The sequence below is a fragment of the Leuciscus leuciscus genome (genome assembly GCF_965113295.1).
Source record: "Leuciscus leuciscus genome assembly, chromosome: 12".
Classification (NCBI taxonomy): Eukaryota; Metazoa; Chordata; class Actinopteri; order Cypriniformes; family Leuciscidae; genus Leuciscus; species Leuciscus leuciscus.
In genome coordinates, this window is record NC_138736.1 from 5,084,145 (window position 1) to 5,098,479 (window position 14,335).

Here is a 14,335-nt window from a genome sequence, read left to right on the forward strand (position 1 = left end):
AAAATATATCTTGCTGACCCCAAGCTTTATATATAAAAAAGAAAAAGCAGTACAATAAATAATACGTTGTCATATATGATTCTTTGTTCTTGCTTTTTTCATACTTTCTTCTTGTCATAACTCTGTCTCTCTGTGTGCTCTACAATACATCCATTACATCGTCTCTGTTGTTCCCTTCTTCTCTCTCCATCCTCTCATCACAGTAGTGTTGGTCCGTGTGTCCGCTCTGCTGCCATCTACCAGAAATCTGGAGCTCTACGGTTTGGATGTGGAGAAAACAGTTGCTGGTGTATGTGAAGCAATGCCAGTGTCTGAAGTCTATTATAGTTGTTGTTGTTGTTATCTCGAGCCATTACTTCTTCAGTATCGGGAAGATCAGCAACCTATTACCTGGAAACAGATAGGCTACTCTCTGTTGTCTGTTCTCTTTCTGATAACCTGATAAGCCATGGACAATAATCATTAAGGTTGGGTTCGGAGGAACCGACTGATGCGCTGATACAGATTGATTTCACGGCACATTCTTCCTCCTTTTTTTAATTGTTTGGTTTAAAACTCACCCACGTTTCACCTTCATGTCACTAAAGAACGGGGCACTTTCAAAGTTTCCCTTCTAAATCTGCTCATGTTCACTTTTTTTCCCCCCCTAGTTTCCTCAGTTCTTTTTCCACGGACTGTGAATTCCCGACCACATTCAGAGCTCTTCCAGCTCTGGGAAAAGAATAGCCGACCGGTTTTCTCCAAGCGTAATGTCTCTATTTGTTGAAGTGGTTTGTTGTATTTCTGTGGTCTGGATGCTGAAATGATGTATTTTGGATGTCAGTGAAATATCCCGTTACCCAGCATGCAAAAGCTTGAAGGACAGCGGCACGGCTGTGAAACGGGTGAGGGAATATGTTGGGAATCTCCTTACGAGCCCCTTCAGATGTGAGATGGAGGTCATTTCTTTGTCTTCTGTCATTGGTGAGGAGACGAGTAGATGAATGTTAAATCTATATGTGATAAAGGAAATTATTAGCCTTGCAGAAACTCCCAATTTAAGCCAGAATGATTAGATTGCGAGGTTGTAACCTTGAGCGTGTCAGCTAGAAGCTATTTAAACCTGACGGACATCCAGGAGACGCCTCAGTTGAAAAAACGGATAAAAAAGTAATGAATAATTTTAAATAAAAAAAATACGTTTGTATTACTATTAATATTATTATTGAATAAAATAATATTTGTATTAAAAACAAAAAGAAAATGTATAGGGTTTTAGAATTTGGGTTATGATTAATTTTTGATGTTATGATTATTATTGTTATTAATATTAGAGCTAGATTAAATATTTGTATTGTAATAATACAAATGGTATAGGGTTTTGAATTTGTTATAGTCAATGTTATTAACTATTTTTATTCAAAAATAAAAAAAGGTGTGTTTTTATAATGTAGGTTATGGTTAAAATATGTATTATTATTATTATTGCAAATGTTATTAATATTTTTACTGCTAAATACATTTTTTTTCTTTATTTTAAAATACAAAATCTATAGGGTTTTAGAATTTGGGTAATAACTACTATTATATTATTATATTATATACATATCATCTTTAAAGTGATATAAAATGGTGTCATAACTTTTCGCACATGTGCGAAAAACAGAAAGAGCGCAAAATAATTCTGAAAAGGAGTGCAATAATTCTGACTAAAATATACATATTGCTAAAATATTTTTTGTTGAACAATAAATGTGCCATATGTAGAATTTTAAACCTACACGTAAGTGTTTTTATGATAGAAGTAACTGTAAAGTGACTATTGTAATGGGACTTTTGTTTTTCATTTTTTCATTCATTTATTTGAATTTTTTAGTTTAGTGAATTTAAAAAATAAAACCATTATTTTAGTTTTTAGATTATAATGTTACAATGTTAGAATGTAATGTGATTTTTAACCCATTTTTGCACATAATATACTATTTGTAATAAGTTAGGCTAGTAGTTTTTGGCGTCATAACCTTATTTATTGAGGTTTCATGGATCAAAAACAACTAAAACAATAACTAAGCCTTTTTTATTTTCTTTTATTTATTTATAACTTTTTTTGCTATACAAAAGGTATAGGCCAGGGTTTTTGACTTGGGTTATAGTATGAACATATGATACAAGTTTGATGTGTTTTCATTTATCAAACTAACTACGTGTGTGTGTGTGTGTGTGTATGTCTTTCTATTACGGAAGCGCATCTGTGTTTTCGGATTGACTCTCACTTCAGAGAGTCATTGGATTCATATTGTGAGCCGTTATTAAATGTGCTTCACCCTCTCCTGTTTGACTGCAGACACACACACACACACACACACACACACACACACACACACACACACACACACACACACACACACACACACACACACACACACACACACACACACACACACACACACACACACACACACACACACACACACACACACACATACACATCATCTAGCTGCAGAAGTGAGACCCTCATATGCCCCAGCACACCCGCGGCCCGTCTCTCTCAGAGCCTGAGGGAAGAGTGTGGGATCTCTTCCTCACACACTCATGCATATAAACACACACACAGGGATACGGAGAACCGAAACCCTCGTCTCTTTCTCTAAAGTCGAGCTGTTACTGAATCTGAGCCCGTCTGACCAGCAGCACTGTCTGGAAACTGTCCCAGCCTCCACATTTAACCATTACACACATGCTGTTCAGAACTGGAAAACACACATCAGAATCGCCTTGTGTTTCCCTCAAATATATTGCAATTTTTCCAATTCCAGTCTTGGAGCATTTAAAAATGATAATTAAAAGTCTAATATATATATATATATATATATATATATATATATATATATATTTTTTTTTTTAAATAGAACATAATTATTATTATTATTTTAATTAAATTATTACATATTAATATTATAATTTCGTTTTTTAAATAATTATTTTGTGTTGTAGTTTTGACTCAAGATACCATTTGTTAAATTATATATCTAATTATAACAAATTAATAATATAATTAATATAATATTAATAACATTTAATATATAAATAATTTGTATTATGAATAATAATAAATACAACATTGTTTAATATTCTTTTTTTCTTTTTTAAATAAAAATATATAAAAATAAATAATTATTATTATTATTATTATAAATACATATTTATATTATAATTATTTAGTTTTTTTAAATTATTGTGTTGTATTTATAACTCAATTACCATTTGTTAAATTATATATCTAATTACTACAAATTACATAACATTTAATATATATACATATATATTTTGTAATATCATGAATAATATAAATATTAATCATTTACAGATTTTCTATAAATAATTTGTATTATCATGAATAATATGAATAAAACATTAAAAGTCTAATTATCTTTGTTATTCTTTTTTAATAAAAATATATTAATATATTTGTATTATATAAATACACATTAATTATATTATATGTATTTTATGTTGTATTGATTACTCGAGATATCATCTGTTACATTATATATCTAATTATTAGAAATTACATAACATTTCATATATATAATTTGTAATATCATGAATAATATAAATAGTAACTGTAATATTGTAATGTATATAATATGGCTTTGGAACAGAAAAGAGGAATGTCGGAGTCGGAGCTGCTTTCCTCCATACAGTGAGATGGATGTGGACCAGTCAGGCTTCACAGGACAAAACACTCCTTAACTGTGCATTGCATTGCAACTCATGCTTTATATTGTAATACTTCTGAAACCATATCTGATAGTTCTGTGTTAGGACCAGGCTTTAATAAAGATGGTTGTACATTCACAACTGTGAGCAGCTCGGAAATTCTGCTATAAATAACTCCTACCGTATGAATAATTGATTACACACAGCGATTTAAAGAAATACTTCACAACTGTACAGTAAGTAGTGTGCGGAACGTTCCATGTTTTCTTTAGATCACATGGTCTCAGTAGCAGTGGTGGAAAAACAAACCTTCCAGTGGGATGTATAGAAGAAGAGAGAGGGAGAGGGAGGGAATGAGGCAGAGTGACAGTGAGAAAGGTGTTCTTTTGTGCAGAGAGCGGCGCTGAGACACCACAGGGAAACATCGCAGGAAAATGGATAAATGACATCATCCCTCTATCTCAGCGCTGTGTGTGTGTGTGTGTGTGTGTGTGTAGGAGGGATCGGCTCCTTCAACCACATTTCATGCTCAATTAGCAGCCCTGGGATGGAGGGATAGTAGGAGTGGAATTAAAGACAGCGTGTCTCAACTCAACCATCCGTATCCATGCTTTGACTCGCGAGTATTGTGCCGTACTCGAGTCTCGCACCCGTCCTGCTCTGAAATACATCCTAGAAGATCATGAACTAATACCATATTTTGTATTGACATCATATACAGTTTTTGTTTTAATTTTTGCTTAAGTTTTAGTCAGTTTGTTATGTGATTTTTTTTTTTTTTTTTTTTTTGTCATGTTTTTTCTATTTCCCTTTAATTGATCTTATTTCAGTGAGCAACCTAGCCAGTATTTCTTAAGTTATTTACCATGTTTTTTATTTTATTTTTTTATTTCTATTTACTGTGAATTAATTTATTTCAGTTTTAGTCATTTTAGTACTTATTTTATACTGTTATAGTATACTGTTTTAGTATTTGTAAAAAAAAATTAATTAGTTTATTTTTTCATTAAAATTTTAGTTTAGTCATTTTTTTTGTGCTTTTATCATGTTTTTTTTAAAATATTAAATAAATATTAAAATATTTGTATTTATTTTAGTACTTCAATTTTAGTACTTCGACACAATTTAACCATTTATTTAGCCTAAATTTATATTTATTTCAGTTTTAGTTCGTATTTTTTGAATACGTTTTAAAAATATATATATATATAATTTAGAGGTATAATTTACCTTTTTTTTAAATTTAGTAATTTTACTTCCTATTTAATTTCCACAATATTTATTTTCAATAATTTAAAATGTATTACAATAAGATATTTAAAATGTATTACAACAGAAACCAGTTAGTTTCTGTTGTAATACATTTTAAATATCTTATTGTAATAAATTTGAAACATTGAAATTACTAAATTTCACAGTATTACTGTTTTTACTGTATTTTCAAATCAAAATCAAATAAATGAAATCAAATCAGATCAAATAAACTGTTTTACTGTATTTTTTATCAAATAAATGCAGCCTTGGTGAAATTTAAGAGACTACTTTTAAAAACATTTTTAAAAAAACTTAATGTTTCCAAACTTTTGACCGATAGTGTATATCCGATTTTACGTTTTCGTTTATTACGTTTTCGTGATTGTGACGCTTGGCACTCTGAAAGACTCAAGTCAGTCTGCTGGCTATGCATGACTAACTCCACTTTGGCACAGCTTCAGCAAACCTAGTCAACTCAAACCTGTGAATCATAAAAACAAGTGAACAGAAGTGATGCTTCATCCAGGTTGCTGCTGATCTCATGCAAAGCGCTTGAATGATGTCCAGCGCTCGAGGCGGTTTCTGCTCATGCCTAGAATAGGAGAGCAATGATTATCTGTATGGACTGTCTTTACATTCAGAATGTAAAATATATATCCAAGACACTTTAATGGACCAGACTCGAACTCTTAATTCCCTTTTGAGCGCTATAACTCAACGTATCAGAGCAGGACAGTATTAAAACTGTCAGGCCACAGTTCTTATGATGATGATATTCTTGCAGGGACTCTAAACTGAGATCTGTTGTTTTGTTTTTCAGGATTTCGCAGGAATGAAGAGATGAAGGCGATGGAAGTGTTGCCCATCCTAAAAGAAAAAGTGGCCTTCTTGTCAGGTGTGTTGATGATTTGAGTGCTGTTATATTGCTTTAACTATGTTTTCATTCAGAAATGTATCGTTTAGTGGTCATAACACACTTTTTCAGAAAGATGTTCTGCACATACGATCAACAAGAGCGTGCAACTTCACAACTTCTAGTGGAGGATAAGCAAGAAAAATCATATATCTTAGTTAAATCTAAAAAATACTCATTACATATATTCTAACAGGAGAATCTGGAAGCCTGTTTTCATCTCAGTGTAAAAAATAAAAAAGATAAAATTGCAATTTGAGATATAAAGGTGTAACTATCATCTTATTTATTCACTAATTTTTTTTTTTTTTTCTGAGACGAAAACAGGCTTCCATAGAACCAGGAAATGACCTGAACCGGATCTGACTCCGATCGGCTGCATATACTTTTATAGTATTAATTTTTTTTATTAGCTTTTTTATACATATATATTAGTGCTGTCAGTTAAACGCGTTATTAACGGCGTTAACGCAAACCCATTTTAACGGCGTAAAAAATTTTTGCGCGAGATTAACGTTCTTTTTGGCCTAGCAAACTTTGTAGTTTTTTTTTTACATGCTTTTGCAACAACTAGTAATGTTAGAAAAACTACAACACCACACCGGATCTAGCTAGACTGGAAACAAAATAACTGGCATGCCGCACACACTTGTTTGGGCTTGCGAGCCGGCTGAAGAGTAGTAGGCTAACGTTACGTTTTGAGTGGATGGCGATCGCGAGACGCCGAAATGGATGCCAATAAGATTCTGAATGGAAAGTTGACTTTTAAAAAGTTGCCAAATGGTTCCATTGACAAGACCAAAGTGATCTGTGTGTTTTGTCGTTGTGAACTGAGCGATCATCGCAGCGCGTCCAGTCTGAAACACCACTGGATGGCCAAGCACACACACAGCTGATGCGAATTCTCTGATGCGATTATTTGCTCCAAGTGAGAATGTTAGTGTGAAATTGAACCCTACAGTATATGCCAATGTTGTTTTCAGTAAAAAAAAAAACATTTGCACTGAGGAAGCCGATCCACTTTTCCATGTTGATAAGAGCATTAAAATGAGAAAAAATAATGGGACAAAAAGAAATCAAGGGACATTTAGAATAGATAAAAATGTGCGATTAATTGTGAGTTAACTATGAGATTAATGCGATTAATCGCGATTAAATATTTTAATCGTTTGACAGCATATTAGAGATGCGCGGATGGGCTATTATTTCATCCGCAACCGCATCACAAAACTCATCATCCGTCCGCACCAACGTTTTTGACCAATTTTCAAAACCGCACCCGCCCGCCATCCGCTGATTGGGCGATGCAAGCCGCTGCTGATGACTTGGTTCAACCGTCCGCCACCCACCCGAATTTATTTCAAATATAATTTTCCGTCACGTCATCCGCCCGCGGCTGTAACCGCCAACCGCGCATCTCTACAGCATATATATATATATATATATATATATATATATATATATATATACACACAGTATATACATGTTGAACTATTTTGATACTTTTAGTTTTAACAATAACAACCCTTGATCACATTCACAGAACCAACATGCCATGTCTTCTACTGAATATTACTGTAACTTCCCACAATATTTTTAGTTGATGTGTCATTGTCACAGGCCATTATTTGATTTAGACTGAAGTCTCCTTCTCACTCACTGTCTGAACTTCTGTTTGCCTCTTGTAGTCGTACGACTAACAGACCGGCACTGGAATGACTCAGAAACATAGGGATGAGTGTCTGTCATACACATGTCCCATGATACAACAACAACAAGCACAAAATAACAAACAGGGCAGAAGAAGTGAACCCGCAGAGCTCTAAATGGGAACGCCCAGTGATTTCTGCATAAGCATGCAGTCATGTGCATTTTATTTATTTATATTCCCTTAACGTCAGAGGATAAGATGGATTATCCCTATTACAAACGCACTCTATTAGTGAGATTCAGCACATTTGCAGGAGAAAATCCTCATGGATATCCCAGCCCTTCTGTGAGTTTGTTGCTGGAGTCAAAGTGTTTTGGCTTAGTAACATAACCTGTATGAACAGAAGAGGAGGATCAGTGGGAGGAATGCATTGATTAGTCAGTTCTCAATGCTAATGAACTTGGTGGTTCAAGGAATTGTTATTGGTGTAAGTATTGGTTAAAGTTAGTAGTCAGATGTACTTGTGAAGGTCTGCATTAGCTTTACTGTTGGTCGCAGTTTTTTTTTTTTATAGAAGTAGGAGCTGCGACCCAGCAATTAGCATGATTTGAGCCAGTTGAGAAATTGAGCCATGTTGCTAATGCAGGACGCATGGTGCACAACGTCATAGTCCTCACATTGCCCATTTGAAATCTGACTGAAATGGTCTTGAAATTTGATGGTTTTGTTACAAGATGGTGTTTGACAGCTGTATGCTTTAAAGGGTTAATTAACCCAAAAATTTAAATTGTCATAATTTACCCACCTTCTTCGTTCAAAACCTGTATGAATTTCTTTTGTGGAGCATAAAAGAAGATATTTTGAAGAATGTCTGTGTTTTTGTCCATGCAATGAAAGTCAATGGGGTCCAAATTCCAATGCTGTTTTAGGGTGTGTTCACACTTGGCAGGTTTGGTTCGATTAAAACGACCCTGCTCTGTTTGAGTTTCCCATTACAGTTCGGTACAGGCGTCAGAACCGTATCTCCTTGCAGCAGATCCTTGTTTGTGTAAAATTAATTCCTGCCGTGGTTCAATGCGAGTTCAATTACATGTTACTCTAATTGATAGATTGACCAATGCTGCCCGGTAAAATGCAATGGCTGTTTTCAAAGTTATTGGTTTGATTAACTTGTTGTGCGTGAGAGGTCATTAACATGCGGTGACAATGGTGGATGCACAAAGTTTAATATTACGATTTTTTAAAAAATGATGAGCGAGATGGAGAAAAAGAGCGATGTACATCTGATCCTACTTCCACCTTTCCACGAGGAGAGAGCGCGTGAAGCGCCACCTGAGGCTTCCCATTTCCAGGACACGCATATTTCGTCACTGGACTTCAGTAGTGAGGGTGCCGTTTTTTTCTGCCGTCCTGGTTTGCTTTCTGTGAAAGCATCGAAACTCAGCGTATAGGCTACTGGCAAGCTCTTGCGTGCCATCTGAACTCTTGTTTTGGGTTGGTGCATAGATCGTCTCTTCTTCTGCTCTTTTTCCTGTTTTGGGAGTTAGCAAACAGCGTTGCATTACCGCGCTCGCCCCCTTATGGATTGGAGTGTGTATCGCCTGTGACTGACTGTATTCATCATCTGACTGTATGCACTGAACCCGTGACTGTTCGGGATGAATACATGTACCGTTACCCCTAATGTACACACATATACGACTAGCGCGTTAGTGTCTATTCTGTCGCAAAATATGTCATAAAAGCCGTCTTTTTCTTTTGTATCTTTAGGTTCGGTGTTAAAAATGACAGTGTGAATGCTAAGCAAACCAGGACTATGAACTACAAGTGTGAATGCACCCTTAGGCCCCATTGACTCTGATTGTATGGTCAAAAACAAAATCTTCTCGTTTTCCACATAAGAAAAAAATTGAGAGTTATTAAATGATGACAGAATTTATTTATTGGGTCAGCTGTCACTTTAAAAAGAGTACATTTTTAGATATATGCAAATTCAACTAAAACAACAATTAGAAAAACAACTCTAGGTTAACTAGTCAGCCTTACTAATCAACTAGTTGGTTGTGTAATGACTTGACCATCCTGACCCATTCTTCTGAGCTCGACTCATTTGGATAAAATGAGTACGATGAGTTGGTAAAATGAGTACTTTATTTATTGTACGTAAATAAATATTACTGAACTTAAACTTAGATTTATACACTCAGCACACTTACAAACTACACATTTTTCCCAGGCTCAAAAAAGTTATTTCAGAGATACTCGTTACAAGTGTCTAAAAAGTGAACGGGAGCTGAGTCATTCAGAAAGATTTCCTGAGCTGGTAAGTTAGGATAACAAATCTCTTTGAGTCTCGTCTTGAGTTCTCTCAGTGTTACTCCTAAAAACGGTCTACGCTGTCGTTCAGTGTTCTCTGAAGAGACTGCGCTGAAGAACATTGACTTGATGTAACGCTAATGAGATTATTGCAGGAGCGAGACTGTCAACAAGCAGGTTTTGAGTCAGACTCTCCTGTCCAGCAATGTGCTGCACTTCACAGCTTCACATTCATGCTTTTTTTATCTTTTACAGACAATAGACTTTAGTCAGAATAGACGGCATAACTAATTTGGCATGAAAAAAGAGGCTGTTTGCAGCATATTGAATGGACTGTACTTCCTGACCTTTTAGACTAGTTTTTATTTGTGCCATATGTTGATTCCTAAGGCAAGGCGTCGTCTTTGACTATAGTCTAATGAAGATATATAATAACAAAGGCTGATTCAAATAATGTTTTAGTATTACCCATATATTAAAGGGATATTTCACCACTGGAAAGATGAATGTGTATTTAAATTGGGTCATTTATGTAGTAGAAATGTGAAATTATTTTAGAAGTTGGTGCCTTCTAGACTGAGAAAAGCCTTAAAATGTATTTTTGGCTCATGTGGATGAAAGACAACAACTCCCAGAATGCACTTGCTTCACTGCCCTACGAGGCCACTCCCAAGCCATGCCTACCGGTTACAGAGGGCAGTATCGGGAGAAATTATACAACTAGGCTACTAGTCGACTCGAAACTGAAAAGACACCGTTTTATCGTGAGATCCCCCTATGGGCGGGTTGAAGACATGCGGAACGAGCTCCTCCTACTGGCTGTAGTCTCTCGCCTCTGGACAAAAAAGCCTCAGATGATGCAAAATGACGATTTTTGCGTCAGAGGTTTTTTTCCAGACGCACAATACAGAAATCTCTCGTCTCAGGGGGACATGAGGGAGGGAAGCACGGTCACTCGAAAATACTACCGGGTTTCTACTGATACAAAGCTTAATGCTAATCGGTGAAGTATCCCTTTAATGATGATAGGTGTTTTGGATGCTCAGGTTTTGATTGGGAATATGGTAGAGCTGTCCCTGACCAAAGATTTATCTAATCGACTGGTAGTAATTCATTTAAGCCATTAGTCGACTAGTCGCATGTATATGATATTGATTTAACTGCTTTAATATATAGGGGTGGTATAAAAATAAATAAATTGTCTGCATAAAACTGCAGCACACGGGCAAAAGCATTGATTTTGAATGTGTTGGGAAAAAAACAGACTCTGAACATTTTAATTTATTTATAAACCAGTATTTTCTGAGTGTTAGCTGCAAAGAAACTTGTCGACACTGACTCTCATCTCTGCGGTATAGTGGAGAAATGCACGTTAAGTTAAACATGCCATGCAGTAAACTAAAGCGTGGTACTGATTTCACTTTCACACTCCGCATGAACATCTATCTAGGTTAACAGTACAGCGAGCTGCTGTGTAAAGTGGCTAACATTAGGCTAGTACTTGCATGTTTCAAATGATAAGTGATAAGTGATAAGTTCAAATGATATATAAGCCATATATTTACATTTACGCATTTGGCAGACGCTTTTATCCAAAGCAAATTACATTGCCTGAAGGTACACATTTACATTCTTATCAGTTCTTGCTTTCCCTGAGAATCGAACCCATGACCTTGGCGTTGCAAGCGCCAACGCTCTACTGTTTGAGCTACAGGAAAGCTGAGGAATATATGAGGTTGATATTGTATTTTCTGCTGGACATAATTACCACATGGACCAGCTGTGTTAATGCGACCAACCGACTAATAAACATTTGGTCGACTAAGCCTCTAGTCATCGACTAACGTTTGGTAGATTATTCGGGGACAGCTCTAGAATATGGGATAGGAGAAGCATTTTCAAAGTAAAGCCTATTAATCAGCTGATTTAATGTGTTTTCTCCTCTCTCCTGTTCTTTCTCCAGGTGGCAGAGACAAGCGCGGCGGTCCGGTTTTAACATTCCCATCACGAACTAACCACGACCGAATACGACACGAAGATCTCCGCAGACTCATCGCCTACCTCGCCGGCATCCCTAGGTATTGACACACTCGCTTGACACATTCCCAGGATGCACCTGCTGGGCATTTGTTGACTGCTGTTCCGTCACGATCCGTTCAGCTAGATTGGATGCGGTGAATTGTGCAGTGAATGTGCCAACGGTCCTGCTGCTCGCCGCTGTGATGTGTTCTTTCCCTCATCGTGAGGCGCATTGATCTGTAATTGACCTGTGAACTATGGATGCTGTGTGATCTTTTGTTGTGCTTATAAAAATTGAATGAGGCAGGCCAAGTCCGCCCTTCAGTTCAATTCCTCTAAACGGCTCTGCCGAGCTCTATAAACATGTTTGTTTACGGTGCCTTTAGCATCCATTAGTCTGAGCATGAGGCGGTTACTCTGGTACTCTGGTACAGAGAAGCACTGTGACATTCAGGAGTGTTTCTTCTGCTGCGGGCAGTTTTCTTTCTAAGGGGTTGATTTGTATTAAAACAGATTTTATATATCAGAAATTTTTCCTTTTTATCATGCCTTCATCATTTATTTTTGATACTTTTCACATGGCAATTTTTGTGTCATTATTTTTGTCCCAGACTCAAACTTTAAAAACATCGAATTATTATTTTTTTATTATTATTTAGTATAATTATTTATTTTTCTAATTATTTATACTAGGTTAAACTCAAACCATTCAAATAATTATTGTGTGAATTTTTATTTTTTTATTAATTTGTGTGATCATTTCCACCTGATAAAATTGTATCATGTTAAAGTTAGTGTGTTAAAGTTTAATGTTTTGTTACAAGCATATATTAGTGTCAGTGGATAATTTAAATTTTAGTTTGTTTATAGTAATTTTGTTATGTGCCTTTGTCATTTTTATCATTTTACTTTACTTTTTTTATTTTTCAGTTTTATTTTTCAGTTAAATGCCAAGGTAACATTTCAAATTTTCCTATGTTTTTCCCCCTATTATTTCAACTTTATTTCAATTATTTAAAAGTTTTAATAGTTAAGCATAACCACACTGCAGTGGAAAGCATGCTTGAGATCACTTAATTATTTTTTTCTTTGCATTTTTGCATAATGTGCATTTAAGCTGAAAATCTAATTATGCTAAGTTGTGGAAAATATGATTTAATTGTGTGTCTAAGATGCATAAAATCCTAGCTATTAAATTAGCCGTAGAATTGTGTTCCAAACATGTTCGAAATGTCATTTCCTCCACAAAATGAATGGTGAAATTATTTAAAGGGATAATTCACCCAAAAATTAAAATCCTGTCATCATTATACAGGTTTGGAACAACTTGAGGGTGAGTAAATGATGACAGAATTTTAATATCTGGGTGAATTATCTCTTTAAGATGCGGTGAAAATGACTTCAATTCATAACTATTTAGCAATAAACAAACAAAAAAGGCACAATCCCCCCCTGTGTTATTAATAGCAGACCGATTCAACTAAAGTTGTTAAACCCATACAGCGCTTTTGCTTCTGTTTTACCCCTTCAGAATGTGTTTTGGAGAGCAGCACGGCTGAATGGTTTATCATCACATCTTTAATATAACATGTTCCTCGGCGAGTAATACTGCAATGAATTTAGTCGCTCGGTACTTTTTAACAGGCGGGAGGGGAATAGAAAACAGAGAGATTTAGATATGAGAGAAACGCAAGAGGGGGCGCGATGGAAAGAGTGGTTGGTGGGAAAGGCAGCGTGGGCTCGATCAAGAACCTTCCGCAGTTCAGCCACTGCCAACGGCTCTTCCTCCTCCTCATCATCCTCACACACAAACTCTGTCCCCTGCACCCACACACTCACACCAGAGAGAGAGAGAGAGAGAGAGAGGTCTCCACAGTTACAAAGCAAATCCCCTAGAGATAAAAAAAGAGAAGCGCACAAAGATGGGTAGAGATGTGATCATGATAAAGAGAGAGAGAGGGGCGCGCATCTCTTAGAGATGGAGAGCATGCGAGTGTGCAGGGAAAAAAATGGGAGGGCGAGCGAGCCAGTGAGCAAGAGAGGGAGGGAGAAAGAGAGAGAGTGTAAAACCGTGTCGCAGTCGCACAAGGCGGTGTGTTCGTCCACAGCTCCTCGATTAGACACTTTCACAGGTGCAATCTGACAGGCAGATGTTTGACTGAAGGCGTTTCAGGGGAACGGGACCGAGCGTACGGTTGTGTCACACAGCTCTTAAGGTTGGATACCAAAGGCCTTCCGTCAGCATGTCTCCCTGCTCATTTGATAGATATTTTGCTGCTGTGTTTCATGGGTAAGCTCTGCGATTCGTCCCTCCCTCCCAGTCTGTCCGTTCTGTTGAATGTGCATCGATTTGTCAAGGGAAATCACTTTTATTTTTAGTTCCTGCAGTTTTATTCGTGCAGCGGTTGCGTTCGTTTCTTATCGAGGAGGATTTACCATAGATTATGTAATGCAGAGAGGATTAAAGCTCATATTTTGTTCTC

The 14,335-nt window shown here is 36.1% G+C and overlaps 1 protein-coding gene and 1 long non-coding RNA gene across 3 annotated transcripts in view; one reads left to right on the forward strand and one right to left on the reverse strand.

Annotated features, from left to right (window-relative positions):
• The window catches only part of LOC309510992 (triple functional domain protein-like), a 62,235-nt gene extending 47,906 nt beyond the window's left edge, over positions 1-14,329 (forward strand). Inside the window, exons 2-3 of one of the 2 annotated variants that reach the window (XM_082186030.1) lie at positions 5,774-5,848; positions 11,797-14,329. In XM_082186030.1, the coding sequence (XP_082042156.1) occupies positions 5,774-5,848; positions 11,797-11,918 (197 nt within the window). In that variant the 3' untranslated portion in view covers positions 11,919-14,329. The remainder of the gene's footprint in view (positions 1-5,773; positions 5,849-11,796) is intronic. The other variant, XM_082186029.1, reaches the window with a different exon arrangement.
• Positions 1-14,335, reverse strand: part of LOC309511015 — a 97,197-nt gene that overhangs the window by 40,143 nt on the left and 42,719 nt on the right. The window lies entirely within an intron of this gene.